The sequence below is a fragment of the Ambystoma mexicanum genome, chromosome 1q (genome assembly GCF_040938575.1).
Source record: "Ambystoma mexicanum isolate Mex_15411 chromosome 1q, UKY_AmexF1_1, whole genome shotgun sequence".
NCBI classification, from domain to species: domain Eukaryota; kingdom Metazoa; phylum Chordata; class Amphibia; order Caudata; family Ambystomatidae; genus Ambystoma; species Ambystoma mexicanum.
The window spans coordinates 1,103,733,429-1,103,749,977 of NC_090922.1; the positions used below are offsets into that span (position 1 = coordinate 1,103,733,429).

General features: G+C 44.1%; 1 protein-coding gene across 4 annotated transcripts in view; it reads right to left on the minus strand.

Moving 5' to 3' along the window:
- The window catches only part of EVI5 (ecotropic viral integration site 5), a 2,339,304-nt gene that overhangs the window by 1,857,112 nt on the left and 465,643 nt on the right, over positions 1–16,549 (minus strand). For all 4 annotated transcript variants that reach the window (XM_069641804.1, XM_069641802.1, XM_069641803.1 and 1 more), the window contains one exon: positions 5,431–5,655. In XM_069641804.1, the coding sequence (XP_069497905.1) occupies positions 5,431–5,655 (225 nt within the window). The remainder of the gene's footprint in view (positions 1–5,430; positions 5,656–16,549) is intronic.

Below are 16,549 nucleotides of genomic sequence, written 5' to 3' on the forward strand. Positions count from 1 at the left end.
AGGCACACACCCAAGTCTTGCCTAGCATGTAGTGCGCAAATGAAACACTTATTTATTTTTATCTATAAGTTCAATATTCTGAATGATATACCACTCATATCGCACCCTTCTAGAAAATAACACCCCGGTCACGCTGAACCAGGAATCAGGCTAGTTTGCAACGGTAAATATTTATTTATGTATTAGAATTTGAATCACAATATATTTTTAATAGGTATTTATTTATGTATTAGAATTTGAATCACAATATATTTTTAATGGGTAACAACAATCCCCAATGGGGTGACAGGAACAATTAATATATTTTATGCACTGGGAATCAGGTTACAAACACAAAAAGAATGCAGCAAGGAAAAGAATATTTTTGGTTGGTTTTTAACAGATAGCACTATGGTTAGAGGTTCCCCGTGCAAAACCCCTCAACCCACCAATAGGCAATTTAAATCGATGTGAGGAGAGAGCAGGTACTCAGGAATAACGCAGACCAAACAGAATATCACTCCCACCTTCCCCCTTTACACAAAAGAGAAAAACAGATTTGACTTTTCAACTGTCAGCATGGCTTTGAAACTGGCTGAGCAAAAACACTAAATGTGGTCAAAAATACTTAAAGTATTATACATTTCTACGGGAGCCAATTTGAACAGATGCAAGCAAGCAAAAGCAAAGATTTAATCAAAAGAAAACATTTGGAACTAAAAGGCAAAGTGGGAAATAATTTAAAGGCAATTCACAAGTGTAAAACTTGCAAAACGTAAATTCGCGGCAAACTTTTACCATGTGATTTTTTACAAAAACGGGTCAAATACACTGTTTCGCAATGCAGTTTCATTTGTGGAGATAGCGGAGGATGTTGGGTATCAGTAGAAATTGAAATTGTGTTTCTATCCTACAAACTGAGGGAGTTATGGAGGTTTTAGTGAGAGGTGTTTTTCGGAAATAAAACACGAATTTGGACAAGCACTTCCGTTTAAAATCAGAAAAAATGGGTTATGCTTTTACTCAAGACTAGAGCATTCAGACTAGACAACCAAGTTGGGACGAAGTAAGCTCTGAGACTGATTCAGGACTTCAGTAACAGATCCCCATCGCCTTCCCTGGCGGAACCAGTCCAAACACTCGAAGTAGGATTTTTGGATCAGAGTTACACAAATAGAAATGACTATGAAAATGACACTTTAGCAAATAGACAGAATAAGATAGCACTAGAGATTTTTACATTGTTACTGGTTATAGAAGTAAGGGTAGTTCAGAGATTAGGGTGGAAAAAGATACGGCAAGGTGTACAATAGTTTTCTAGCGTCCTGTTAATACAATCCACTGGGATTTAAGATTTTGGCCCGTCAAGATTCTGGTCAATGGATCGGTCTATCAGGGAAGGACAACACATCAGGCGCGGGACAGGATCAGCTAGGCCGGTCACCGAAACTGCACGGGATCTGGCCTTCTTGTTTCTGGATATTTCAGATCAGCGGGATTGCGAGTTCATCAGGCCAGCATTATGGTAGCAAGCCAGATAGTTTCAGGATGCTTCCCCACACCACAGCGCTCCGCTGGGTTGTAAGGATTAGCTGAGGATTAATTGATGAGAGGCCTAGCTGAAAATGGTTCAGCTACTTGCTTGGCCTGGTGATTGGCATCTGGATCTGGAAGGATGTTAAAGGCTGGATGTTGAATGCTGGATCAGAGTGCTTCGCTGTCCTATGTGTTGTCAGATGTCTCTATTTATCCTTTACAATGACATCACAAAAAATGGGTGTATGAGCCGGCTTAAATAAGCTTGCCCCTGTGAACTGGGATTGGATCAGAGCCTCATCTCCGCCTTGCATCCGAGTGATTGGACCAAGGACAGATGTCAAATTTATGGTTTGGTTTTTACAATCCTTAGAAACCTCCCCTAGCCACTAGTAGCAAAATCGAATTTTGTCCTAAATACATATTTATACATGTGTAACCTCTACGAAAATCACATACAAGAATTACATATGTTATGTAGTATCTGTTCATCAAAATCCCGCAGGTGTGAGACCCTGTTTTGCCTTTCTGCAGCATTTTGTCAATTTCTCCATGAAAACATTTTTACAAACTTTCTCCAAATGTACACAAATATGCGTGTTTACCATAGAAATGTGTGTGCAAAGTTTAACAATTCTTGCATAAATACATTTCCCATAAAACCACATATATTATGATATGATAGGTTATTTATAACGCGCTTAATACCCAGAGGTTTCTAAGCACGGACCCAGGGATCGAACCTGTGTTGCTCAGTGTCATCTTGTTTCCAAGTCGAGCACGCTGCCGCTAAGCTATCCTCCTTGCCATTCCTGTTCAGAATATGCTTCATAGTTCCAACACGTTTTGAAATGTAGGGCCAAAAATTCGATTAACAACTGCCCTTTTTATATTTTTCACCATTTCTGATAGAGAGTTTTAAGTCTCTAAAAAAATGTTCATTACATATTCTTAGCAGCAAATGGTCTGCCTTTTGTCTGTATCTGGAGGCAAGGAGCAGCCCCCCACCTTTGAGATTTCCTTCTGCAAGCCTAGTTTACGACCCTTTCAAACGTCCATTTCCTGGCCTGGCGAATCTGCCATTGTTCAGTCCTTGGGAGCAGACAAAAGTCTGTCCTACCCCACAATTATCATATGTCAGTGAGCATCTGCTGAGAGGAATGCCCTCCCCCTGGGTGGAAACCTGTTTTTCAACTTCTTGCAGGCCCAGTCAGCCCAAGTTACATTTTAATTTCTTGACATTGAAATCCAGCACAAAACAAACTTGTTGCATCAGATGACATAGATAAATTACATTCTTAGCTTTAAACCCGTGGGATCAAAACAACTGAGATCCATGTTCCTTTCAGCAACAGTCCTTTTATATTGGCTAATCCGGCAAATCTTTAGCTTTAGACAACTTGAAGTTTAATCAGGAGAGCCCATTTGACAGGGGCTGTCACTCACAGGTAGCCCAGTGTGCCTGCACAGAGTTTGACAGGAACTGTCATTCACAGGCAATCCGGTTTTGCTGAGAAAATGTTTTAATAAAAAATAATAAATAATAATAATTTGGCACTTATATAGCGCTACGAACCCTCAGGTATCTGACCGCTGCTTATTATTACCCACGGTGTGTGGTGCTCATTTATCGACCTCGGAAGGATGAAAGGCTGAGTTTGGCCCCGCCTGGATTCAAACCTGCGTTAGCAGGCTCTGCACGGATGTTAAAGCGAGCGCTCTACTCGCTGTGCCACTTGACCAGTGTGCCACTTACTCTTAACATTTCAGGACCTTGTAAATTCACAGTGCTTCATTAGATTAAATGACTTTTTAGCGCCAAGCTAGATATTGAGTGTTGGATAGTGTTTTCTACAGGTAATTTGCAGTTTCAGCAGTAAAGTAGATGTCATTTACAGGCGAATTTTGGAGTTTCACTGGCAAAGCGCCGCTTCTCCCTCTGTACTCCATGTTTACTTGTCGTGAAGCCCACTGGCACTTTTTCTGCAGCGTGTGCTCTGTTCCACCATACATGCACCATGGGGGGCAGGTTGTGCAGCTATCTTTTTGTGTGTGTAAAACACGGTTTTGGGGGTTTTGGCGTGCACAAGAGTTTTGCCGCCATTTTGCTGTTTCTCACACCATACATAGCTGAATGAGGCCGCATAGTATAGCAGAGTGGGTCAATATATCCCACAACTATCCACAAGGCCTCTATACATAATGTCTGTGTCAATCACGGATCAAACCAGCACATGATCAATTGTCCCTCTGCACTTCTGTACTCGGACTGGAGATGTTTGCATCCACACAAGGCGGCCACCTTTAAAGTACCAGTACACCCGTGCGTACACTATGGAAAATCATATACCGAAATCAATCAACCATACAATTCATAATCCACAACTACTGTTAACTGAAAATATTCGCTACTGAAACCAATCCCCCGAAATAAACACCAAATGGCCTCATGTGCCATTACCTAACTAAGTATTTCCAAATCCAGAACACAAACAATGCAATTCCAAGTGCAATTGAAATATGCCAACTGAGGCCAGGGACCAAAATCACTAAGCAGTTATTTCAAATCGCTTAATGTTCATAAACAAATCTCATCATTAGGTATATCATGACATTCACAGGTGAGTGCGTATAGTTGTTACGCTAAACTATGTATATCATCACTGATAATTTTCACATTTTCAGATGTTATGACACCATCCATACCTGCTTTGTCTAAAATGTGGTTGATGCTGAACACATGGCTACAATTTAAAGACAATTATTTAGCAGCTAGTTCACAGCATCCAATGTAGTTACGTTATTATCTCAAGAGTGAGCAATTAATTCCACTAGTAATAACCGTTCATCTGACTAATCAATTCTTATTGTTACAACATGTCATACAGTCCGCATATTGTTAAAGACTCCCTGAAATGTACAAAATGTAATCTATCAACAATGTTATCTCAAAAGGTGCAAACCTCTTTTCGTATGTTCGGCTTCTCTTACCCATCTTATGGTGCATATAGTTTACAAATGAAGCAGTGCAGACTGAACTCTTCATTGATACCTTTGGGATGTAACGTGTCTAACTGGTGTAGCAATACATTTCACGCCGTATACGGCATGTGGCGAAATCTCCACCTCTAATCAACGAACGGTATAACAACTTCCAGAATCATGAATCTCTCATGCAAAACAGTATGCTGTTTTTCAGAAACGTGTTGTGCAAACAGTGATCTGGTGTTATGGGTCAGAATGTTTGACTTAAGATCCTATGCGGGTCCATAAAGGACATTTTAGCACCACAATAGGAACACCGTTTGAAGCCAAACTTCAGTGTAGACATAATTGACCAACTTCATTGTTTCAGCGATTTCTCACTGTATATTTCTTTGAACTGTCCGAAGCGTGCCGAGCATGCGGAAAAGAGGAACTGAGGCACTGGTCACCGCGCAAACATCTTATAACAGCACAATGTCATGGCCAAGGACAGGACTGATGCCTTCGGGGACCCCAATACGACAACGCACTGCACCAGATACTATGGAAAAAACATCGCCGAAGCTGCAAGCAGACTTACGAATAAATCACAGATAAGGAATACGTGGGGAGGACACACTACATTCGAAGCGTTCTTTTTGGTACTAGCTAACATTTTTACAAGTCTGTTGGCATTCCCCAAGATGGCACTGGTGTTTTAACTGTTTAAAATATCAATAATTCATGTCAGTTTCCCATTAAAAGTGTTATTTCATAGTTTGAACAAGACAAACATTCTGTTCTGAAACATTAAGTACTAGCCTAGAAAATAAAGAAAAGATTGGTCTTCAAATCTTACACAATGAACACATTTTATTATTTCAAGTTCGTTTAAAAAAAACACAACACTTAGTTCTACATTAATGCAGAGAGAAAACCATTTTGACTTACCTTCATAACATTAAATAAAACCTCTTGTCCAAGGCTGTCCTTTTCCTTGAAAAAATCATGTTCTGGATATGTTCTAGCAATGTCCCTTCTTATGAGCTTTTCACAAGGTGAGGTCATTTTCAAAAGTTCTGAATACTGGTCCTTTATTGGCATATTTTGAGCATCGCATAGAAGCTGCCAAACTATTGCTCTAAAGTGATGTGGTATTCCTTTCCGGACAAGTTCCTTAATTATAAGCAAAGAAATCTTCCATTAGTCGGTAACACTGACTACTTTCAAGTAAGGCACATTTTTAAAAAAAAGCTTAGCTTATCACGGAATACAACACTTACGAGAAACACATTTTTCATGGGAAATTGGGCACAAAATGGACTATGAATTGTTTAAAGTATATTGCTCTGCACCAAGTCATAGGTAGCTACAATGTAAACAAACCTTGTCAGGGCGCCATAACTTCCCTAAGTGCCTGAACCTATGACTATCTAAGCATCCTTACAAGCTGATGTCATAGGTTTTTATCACAAGTTACAATAAGAAATATGCTAAATAGAACTTCCCAGTTTGTTAGACCATTGCTATGTCAGCAAATGGATTTTCTAAACTAAAAGACTTGTACACCATCCACTTTATATATCACTTCATTTTGTTTAAATCATTTAACTTCAAACTAACAATGCCCTTCATGGAAGCAGCTCACAATCCCCTTATAAGATGTGTCCAAGAGCCAGTCCCTTTCACCTATAGAATAAGCTTAACAGCATTAGCTGTGTGTCCAATATTGATAAACCTATATGTTTAAAGTGAAATTGAGGCAGGGACACCATAAACTCCAATATACCTCTTCAAGGTTAAAGTTTAAATTAAATGACTTTGAAGACCAATGGGGGGCTTGTTGGTCGTGAATTTCAGTCAATATGTCCCAAGACGCCCAGCTGAGGGTGGTCAAGCTGTGGCTGTTGGGGGAAGACTAGAAGCGATGGGTCCCCATGGACTGGGCAGTTGTAGGTGTCAGGTGTGCGGGATTATTTTGTAAACAAAAATGTGGAATTTGAATATGATGAATTTGAAATGCCCGATCTGAAATAATCACGCACATCACCACCCCCCTACCCCGCCCGCTATCCCCCTACCATCCATATTTACCTCTGCGGCCGACTTACCTGCTGCTCCTCTGCTGCAGGAAGCTTTTTTTAAATAACGTTATTTGACCCCGCAATCCTTTTTAGGGAAGCCAGGGACACCCCCGCCATCTGCTATTTGCATTATTGTCGAGTAAGGAGAGCGAGGAACACCCTCACAGCCCCTGCTCCCCTTACTTGACATTGTTTAAATTTTAGTTTTCAATGCCAAATTCAGCATTTTCTCCTACCTCTGGCAGAGGTTCTATGGCTGTCAAAGCCAGATAGACCGGTAAGTATGCAGGCATCACAGACCATGGCACTACTGGGGAAGGTGTGGTACGCCCTAATATGCATGGGGAAGCTCTCGTACATACCCGGCCCATTTACTCCCCTATTTGGTCATCCACAATTTACCCCCGGGGCAGAGGGAGGGCCTTCAGGAGGTGGCGGGAATTGGGGTGCCTTCGACTTAGGAACTTGATGCACAGGCAAGAGGTTTAAGTCCTCTGAACAATGCAAACAATGCTTTGGCTTCAACAAAGGGGACAGAATTCACTACCACCAATTGCGGCACAGGGCCTTACACCCATCCAACTGGTTAGCTGCCACCCGACAGTTCACCGCTTTCGAGAAATATATCACTACTCAATCAGGGGATACCCATATGATTTCAGCACTTTATAACAGAATGCACGATTATCAATATAAGGCCCGATATGGGAAAGTGTGAGGGGTCACTGGACCGGCCAATAGCCCCGAAGGAGTAGGAATTTCTCTGGGGCAAAACCCCTAAACTAACTAGATCAATCCAATGGAGGGAGGCGTGGTATATGATCCTCCGACAATGGCACTTCACTCCGGTGTGCCTTCAGATGATGTACCCGGGTGTGCCGGCAGACTGTTAAGAGGGCCTGTAAGGGATGGGGGGACTGGGCCACATCTGGTGGGATTGCCCGGTTTTGTAACCCTTCTGGGAACGGATACAAGCTTCAATTAATGAAATACTAAACACTACTTTACCCCTGGGGATCGAAGTATGCATATTGGGCCTGTGGGATAAGGACACAGCGCCATTCAAAGCTGGCATGGTCCTCACATTAGCAGCGATCTTGATTAGCAGTGATCTTGGTGGTAGCTAGGAAGTGAAAAAGAAAGAGGCTGCCTGTGATGCTGGAAATGCATTGCAGGGACATGGCCTCCTTGTCCTATACTCCCTTATTGTGTGTGTTCTGTGTTGTTTTCTGCACAGGAGTCGATGTTGGACTCCTGGCAGTGCAGCTCTTCCTCTTTTTGGTTGTGGTGAACATAGACCCTGGGATACCCTTATGGCACCCATGGGTAGGGGTATAACCCTGTACCACTAGTGTATGTTTTTGGGCACCTGTGTGTGGCCCACAGAGCTGGGTATGGGCTAGTGGCAGCTCCATGCTGAATGTGACAGGTGCTCTGAGTATCCTCCATTTTGGGACTCCCAGGCCCTGTCATAGGAATCAGTCGATTCCTGATAGAAGAAAGATGGCCCCTGTGGCCTCTTGGTTTCTATTACCTGTTACCTTGGTTTCCCAAAGTCCTGGGAAGCCCAGACTCGGTCCTTTCCCCTGACTGGCTGTTGGGTGGAAGAACCATATATGGTAGTGCGGGGAAGTCCAGGCCTGACTGGCTGGAGCCTACCCAGTGACTATGTTGTGGGTACACCCTTGGGGTGGGACCGGGGTGATTAGTGTGTGTGACCATTATGCATTCCATGTTATGGGTGTCTGGTTTCTGTGTGTGTGACACAAAGAATGAGACAGCCCTGCCTGAAATGACATGAATGCAATGTGTTGTGCTGAAAGGCCGGGTGCTTTCCCCAATCCACATTCCTTGTTATGGGTGTCTGGGTGGAAGTGAATGGCCTGAATGCACTGTGAGACTGATTGGCTGCCTGCCTGCATGAATGCCCTTCTGACTGACTGGCTTACTGAGCTTGGCTCAGCAGTGTGAATGAGGGACAGATGTGTATGTATCTGGGGACCTCTCACTTAACAAATTGTTCAGAAGCTGAAGGTAAGACTTAAACGGCTTATCCTTGAAGCCCAGCTGGAATATGTTTTGCTGCTGCTCACCATCGACATACTCCAAAAGCTGTTGTGTCTGTCGAGGACTGATCCAACAGAGGACCTGTTTAGGAGACCCCTCCCCGAGGTACGAGGGAACATCGTGCAGAAGCTGATCTTCATCAAGGCACCCTGGAAGTCAGTCCCAAAAGGCTGTCGACCGGAGACTGGGACCGCAGAGAGACAATGAAGTAAATCACCAGGAAATCGAGGGGGTTTGGAGGATCTCCATGACTGCTGGAAACCCGTCGAGTCGTGTTGCCCAGAAGCAGGGACAGCTTGACGCTGTGCTGTTCGACGACCGGAGCCACAACGGTCCACCTTGCCTAAGAACATTGAAACAAAGGGCTCCCTTGCCATCACTGTCGACGCTTTGCTCCGCTGGAGAAAGCCGAGGTCGCCGACGACTGAGGAAAGTCCGCTGGTGGGTTTCCCGCCACATGAAGTCCATAAAGACGCTGACGAGTGAAGATCTAGCTGTGGTCGAGTCCCGATTGTCGACGCCAACACCCAACACCCGCTGCCGGGCCTACGCTCATCACAGTCATCTTTGTGGCACCAAACTCCGTCATAGATGGCTACTGCACGCCACGTCTACACAGGACGTCCATGATCGATCATCTAGGAGCACTGCGGAATCTGAAGCTGGCGTCCCGACGACAGTGTTCACATTTTCTTCACAGAATCTCGAAGACTGCGGCTCCTGCTTTACAGAGAGTCCACTCGCGAGACGTCGAAGAAACTCTGCTAAACTCAGGTACATTGGGGTAGTGGAACATTTTTAACCAGGAAAAAAGACTCTTTAAACATAAATGGACTGGGCTTGTTAATACTTTTTATTACAGGTTGCCCAGGTGGGGGCACCTCCCACAGAACTGTGTCTTAGTAGCTAAAGTACTATTCTGCCATTGTTTAACCCAACTTGTCTTCTTTCCCATGATCTATCCTGATACAGACTGTTATAGGACTTGTATGCCATTGTAACTGTCAGCAGTTGATGCATTTTAAAGGAGTCAATAGCTAAGTGTGTTACCACATAGACATTGTATATTTGCCATATTAGATTTGCCAAAGTACAAAGTATGTTATTAATTACCTGTTCATGCCGGATCTGCCGTCTGCAAGTACCCCAGGACCGGATCCACACCCACCCATTCTCGCCTGTTCTAGTAAATTCGCATTTAGGCTGCCTGTTCTAGTAAATTCACATTTAGGTTGCTTGTATTTGTCCACTAGCTACCAGCCCACCTATTCTTGCCTGTTTTAGTAAATTCGCATTTAGGTTGCCTGCTTTAGTAAACTTGCATTTAGGTTGCTTGTATTTGTCCACTAGCTACCAGCCCACCTATTCTTGCCTGTTCCAGTAAATTAGCATTTAGGCTGCCTGTTCTAGTAAATTCACATTTAGGTTGCTTGTATTTGTCCACTAGCTACCAGCCCACCTATTCTTGCCCGTTTTAGTAAATTCACATTTAGGTTGCTTGCTTTAATAAACTTTCATTTATGTTGCTTGTATTTGTCCACTAGCTACCAGCCCACTAATTCTTGCTTGTTCTAGTAAATTCGCATTCAGGTTGCCTGTTATAGTAAATTTGCACTTAGGTTGCCTGTACATGCCCACCAGTTACCAGCCAATGCTTACCTATTCTTGCCTATTTTAGCAAACCTGCATTCAGGTTGCCTGTACATGCCCAACAGCTATCAGACAGTGCTCACCTATCTTCATCTGCACTATCAAAGTTGCATTTAGGTGGCCAGCACTCCAAGCCACCTACACTAGCTTACTATGTATCTACCACTATTCTACACAGTTCTACTCAGAACCATCCTCTATTTGACCACCCTTCACAACATGAACTTATCCCAGCCACAGAACCAGCTACCTCACGGAAGTGTACCCCTGGAGCAAGCCAACATGCCACTAAACCTTGCAGCCTCCAACAGCGAAACCTAAGACTCCGCGCCAGACTCCCAAGAATTTATGACCCTCTATCTAATGCCCAACCCGCCTCTAATCGAAATAGGCACACCTTGCATACCACCAACACTCCACCACACATAGATAACATTGGCCAACACCGACTACAACTCAACAGTCGAATCTTTAGAGAATCCAACTCCCCCAAAATGCCAACACAAAGTCCAGCCGCCCTCTGCCCCAACTACCCTACCTGGAATAAAAGGCGCCTTAGTAAACGCCCGTTCTAAGGTAGCCCATGCCACTGAAATAGCGGACATAATCCAAAATGAGAACTTAGATCTCCTGGCCATCACGGAATCCTGGCTTCATCCTGCAGCAGGACCAGCCATCCCAGATAATTACACTCTTATATGCATGGATCGCACCACGTCTAGAGGTGGCGGCCTTGCTATAATTGTCAAAAATCACCTAACCCTAAGACTCTCCTCACCCCATAATACCAACTCCTGTGAATCTCTCACAGCTAAACTTACCATTGCCAGCAACCAAACTATCACCATCCACCTGATATACCGACCACCAGATCCCCTAGGTTCATTTGAGGAAGACCTCATGAACCTATTATCTAAAAAACTCTACTCAATGTCTCATCCTAGGCGACTTCAACCTTGGATTCAATGACTCACGTGACCCCAATGCTCTACAAATTAACAGCACCCTTGAGGAACTGGGATTTACCCAAAAGATCACAGATCCTACACATATCAAAGGAAGGACCCTCGATTGGATTGCTGAACATAATTGCCCAACCACCATCACTTCTATAATGCCTCAGCTATGGTCCGACCACCACATGGTATCCATCACCCTAGAAGCCACCACACCCATGAACAACAGCATCCTAGCTCCCACCGCACCTACCAGAAATAAAAAAAATACTACCCCTGAAAATCTTATCCCTCTCATTCTCCCCACCTTAAACTCCATCTCAGATCAGTCTGACCCTGCCTCCATGGTAGAAAGTACAATGAAGTGATGCTTGTCTCTCTGGACGCTATCGCACCACTGAAAATTAGGAAGAGCAAACCCCGCCAACACCTAAATACCTGGTTCACACCCCTACTGAAAGACATCAGACAAAAGAAACGCCAACGTGAAAAAAACGTGGAGATCAGACCCCTCAGACATCAATAAAAATAACCTGAAGAAATTAGCTACCCTCTACAAAAAAAGAAATCATCCTTACGAAACAAACATCCTACAACACCCATATCACTCAAGCCAAATCCAACACCAGAGAATTGTTCGCCATCCTAAAGGAAGTAGAATCCCCTATCCAAGCTCCCGACTCTTGCCTCAAGGATAAGGACTGGTGCACAGGCATACAAAATGCCCTTGCCAATAAGATAACAATGCTTCAGGCGAAGATCCACAACAAAAAAGCGTCCATAACTGTCCCAAATACTGTCAACATAGGCACCTCCTCCAAGGCTCCACTCCTTCTCCACCCACACTGGACACCCCTCCCTTCTACTTTTGCAAAGACTCCACTAAAGAAGTTGAGAAAGTCATCCTCACTCTCAAACCCTCCAATTGCCAGGGCGACCCATGTCCAGCCCAAATCATAAAAGATGCTGCCCGTGAACTCTCACCCTTCATTACTAAACTCATAAACGCCTCTTTTACATCAGGTACCATACCTAGCAACCTGAAACACTCCTGGGTCCTCCCCGCCTCAAAAAGCAAACTTTGGACCCCTCCAACCCAACCAATTACCGCCCCATAACCACTGTGCCGTTCCTACTGAAAATCCTCGACAAAGTAGCTTATCTACAAATTCAGCACCACCTGGAACTAAACCACCTCCTAGGAGTTCAACAGTCCGGCTTCAGACCACAGCATGGTACTGAGGCTGCACTCCTAGATCTTAAGGCACAAATAGACACACTAAGAGATAAAAGGTACGACTTCACTCCTACTACTCCTCAACCTCTCTGCCGCATTCGATCTGGTAGACCATGCAATACTCTGCAATCATCTGGTCACGACAGCCTGCTTCTCCCATGAAGCAGTCGCATGGATCCAGTCCTCCTTAGATAACAGGACAATGCGAGTTCTCTCTAGCAGCTGCAGACCCCACACCTATTTCATGCGGCATACCCCAAGGATCATGTGCATCTCCCACCATTTACAATATTTTCACAAAGCCCCTTTTTCGATGATCTAGACGGTCTAGGTATCACCTACACTAACTATGCAGATGATACACAGATCCTCATCCCTTTGACGGGAAATTATGACAAGGATTTGGCCTTTGTGAATAGAGTCTACCTCATCATCCAGGCATGGATGGCTTCCCACGGTCTATGCCTGAATGATGACAAAACTGAATTCCTCATTCTAGGCACTTCCTCCGACATCAAAAAACTAGGTCCCAACTCGGACTCCTTCATAATTGACAATAACATCATTACTGTGGCCAAAGTAGTTAAAACCCTCGGCTTCTACATAGACTCCACGCTTACCTTTGGTAAACAAGTGAATGCCATGGCCTCAGCCACTGCCTACACCTGCAAGTTAATTAGAGCAGCCAAACCCTTCCTCTCACCTAATAATTGCGTCATTCTAGCAAGGGCACTAATCCGGTCGAAACTATATTACTGCAACACCCTCTACATAGGCAGTAACAAACACATCACTGCCAAAATACAGACACTTCAAAATAATGCCCTGAGAGACGCCCTAAATTTCCCTAAAAACGCCCATATATCAGACCAAAGGAGATCTACTAACTGGCTCTCCACAAAAGACAAAATCTTCCTCAAAACAGCATCCCTTACACATGAAATGTCTTAACCACGCAGCCCCGCAATACCTTACAGACAGATTCACCAGACAAACAGCCTCTCGCATCCTAGAAAAGCTAACTCCAACCTTTTGCTAGTACCCAGATTCAAACTCACTAAAGCTGGTGGGAGCAGCTACGCTGTTAAAGCAGCACAATATTGGAACTCCCTTCCCCCTGCTCCAAGGGAAGATCTCCCTTACCGGCAATTCAGATCCAATCTGATTCAATGGCTAAAAGAACATGATGCCTAACTTCACCCTTCTGACATCTGGGATCTCATGTATATTTTGTATACATGTTCTGCCTTATTTATATGTCACATCTGCATTCTTGTAAACTTACTGTATATACACTTGTGACAATACATATACACAGCATTGTAACCATAGCTGTACCCCCATGTTTAATCTGTAACATGTAACCTAAGTTGAACAACCCTCTTTATGCCTTCGCGGCCGAATACCCATGGGTCTGGTGCGCAATACATATAATAAAAACAAACAAACACATTGAGGTATATAATCTTTAACCTTATTTTTATACATAAAGAACTGTGTTCGCACATAACAGTGTGTTGACATTCCTTTGTGGGAGGGCTTGGGGACTACACTGTACTTAAGAACCAGCCTGCATCACCTCCTGAGAGCTTAACCTTGGTTGCTCGTCCATTCTACCATATAGGGATTCTTGGCTGGGGTGCTCTGTGCGTCTACTGCTATACAGAGGGCAGGAGTACAGATACCCCCCTCCAGTTTTTAGACTGCCGCAGACCACGACTGGCTGTCCGAGATCTGGCACATCCTTACGATGGAATGGGTCTCTGTGGTAAATATTGATATCATATGTCCGCACAACCTGGGGGGAAAGGAGATGGAGCTTTGGGACCATAGGGCGGAGGGCATTTCAGTTGTCATTTGTATGTTAAAAAAACGAATAAACACTTTTGAAGAACAATACTGAGAGAAAACAAACTGACAACCATGCTGGCAAGAAACAAAATGTTTTCAACATGAAAAGCGTACTGAAAAGAGGAAGTGCAAGAAGTGATCAAGGCCCAATGACCAACATTCGCCCTCAATTTAAACCATGTTTTTAGGAGCCTGTAACATTAGAGGGAACACAACAATGGGGAAACTGAAATTTGGGATCTATGAACAGCCATCAAATTTTCCTATCTTTTTTCCCAATCGTGTGCCCGTCTCCCACTGCCCCTTTCATTGTTGAAGTGTTTCTCACACCCTCGCTTGGCCACCTACCTCTACTATAACCCTTACCCCCAACTCCAATGTACCTTTTTTTCCTGGGGGAACTCATTCTAAATTCATGAATATTTGCTCTTTTAGAATTGGGGAGTATTTAACATGTTCCGTAATTTCTCTGCAAACCTACATGGCTATACAGAAACATTAGTCCTTGTGCTGCTCTTGTTTTCTTACCACATACTGCAGACCATCACTGTCTATTGTCAAGCACAATCTGCACTTTCACAGCCATACTGTGAATGGCCTACAAAGTGTAGTTATTGAAGCACAGTCGTCCTTAGATGCCAAAGGCCACCAACTGCATATTCCAAACACAGCCTAAATACCCACCAGACACTCCAAATGCTTCACGGTTACCCTGCATACCTTGAAACGACTACACATGCCCTCAGTCACGTTCTGCAGACACTCACCATTCACGCGCTACAGACACGCAGCCGCACATGCATACTTACTGTAGCATATTCTCAACCACATCATGCACAGCTTCAGACTCGCTGCACAACAGACCTATGCTCAGCTCACCCCTAAATAAGCTCTAAACAATCACTGCCACACTATGCATAACTTTGCTGTCCTTTGGGGGGCTGGGGTAGATTGTTCGAGGATGGCATTAATTGTTAGACTCAATGGTAGAGTTCATGGCTGCCTTTAATTTTGTGCTCTTGAAGGCTCCTCTAAATCAGAGATGTACAACCTTTGTGGCCCCAGATGTTTTGGACTACAAATCCCACCTGCTCAGATCAGCACAGTCAATGGTGAGGGCTCATGGAAGTCATAGTTCAAGACAACTACAGATCCACACGCTGCAACCCGTGCTCTAAAGGGTGGTCAAAGTGCTGTGGCACAGGAGCTCCACCCACAGAGAAATTAAAGACTGGCCCAGAGAACAAATTGTGACACATGTGGAGTTGTAATGTGGCTCCACAGATAGAAATCGTCACAGGTCTAGAGGGAGAGTGTAGGTCAGCCCAGGATGCAAAGGGCTTTAGGAAACTGGGATCTTATTGAAATGCTAAAGAAGAAAGAGCAAAGAGAAAATTCTATCCCTCTAACGCCACATTAACAATATGGAGGATCAGGGTTCTTGCTCTGAGAGGACACATTGGGCCTCATAAGTTTGCCGGTCCAGAAACAACTGTACCAGTAAGCTTGCCAGTACCATGGTTTCCGGACCAACAAACTACGAGTTCGGGTGCCTTTTTTTTTTTTAAACCCACCAGGTCTGAACTGGCGGGCGGAACGCCACCCGCTCGCAGAACTCGACAGATGCACCTGCACCATTCCTGAATGACCCCCATTGTCTCACCTGCAGAGCTGACTAGAGACGCTTCATGGTCAATTTGACCTCACTACATGGTGTTTCACAAAGAAGGTTCAAAGAGGCCGTTGGGAGTTGGTGAGAGTGCCCTAGAGACACATGCATTATCACATGGACACTACGTTTTGGGAGGCATATTTCCATAGAGCTCCTGCTGCCGATGAGTCATGTCCATCAAGGAATGAATGCTAAGACCAAAGTTTGAAAACACATTGTTCGACTAAGAGTGTTATTGCCAGGGCTGGACAGAGATGACACTGCACTTTTGAGCTAAAATCCTTCCCAGTTACCAGTGTCAGTAAGTGCGACTTGTGCATGCCAGAAGTTCCTATGATTTTATGAACAGATGCTCGGCTGTGGACATTTTTAAAGCGCTTGATGAGGCAGCAGGGGATTTTGAAGGTACATTAGGCTAGCCTACTCTGTATGGATAAGCACAGCTCACTATGATCCATGCACGATTTGGCAAACAATGCCCATTTTTTTAAGGAGTACAATTGATTAATCAGTGACATTCTTTGTTGATATACTAACCAATATGTATCACTCC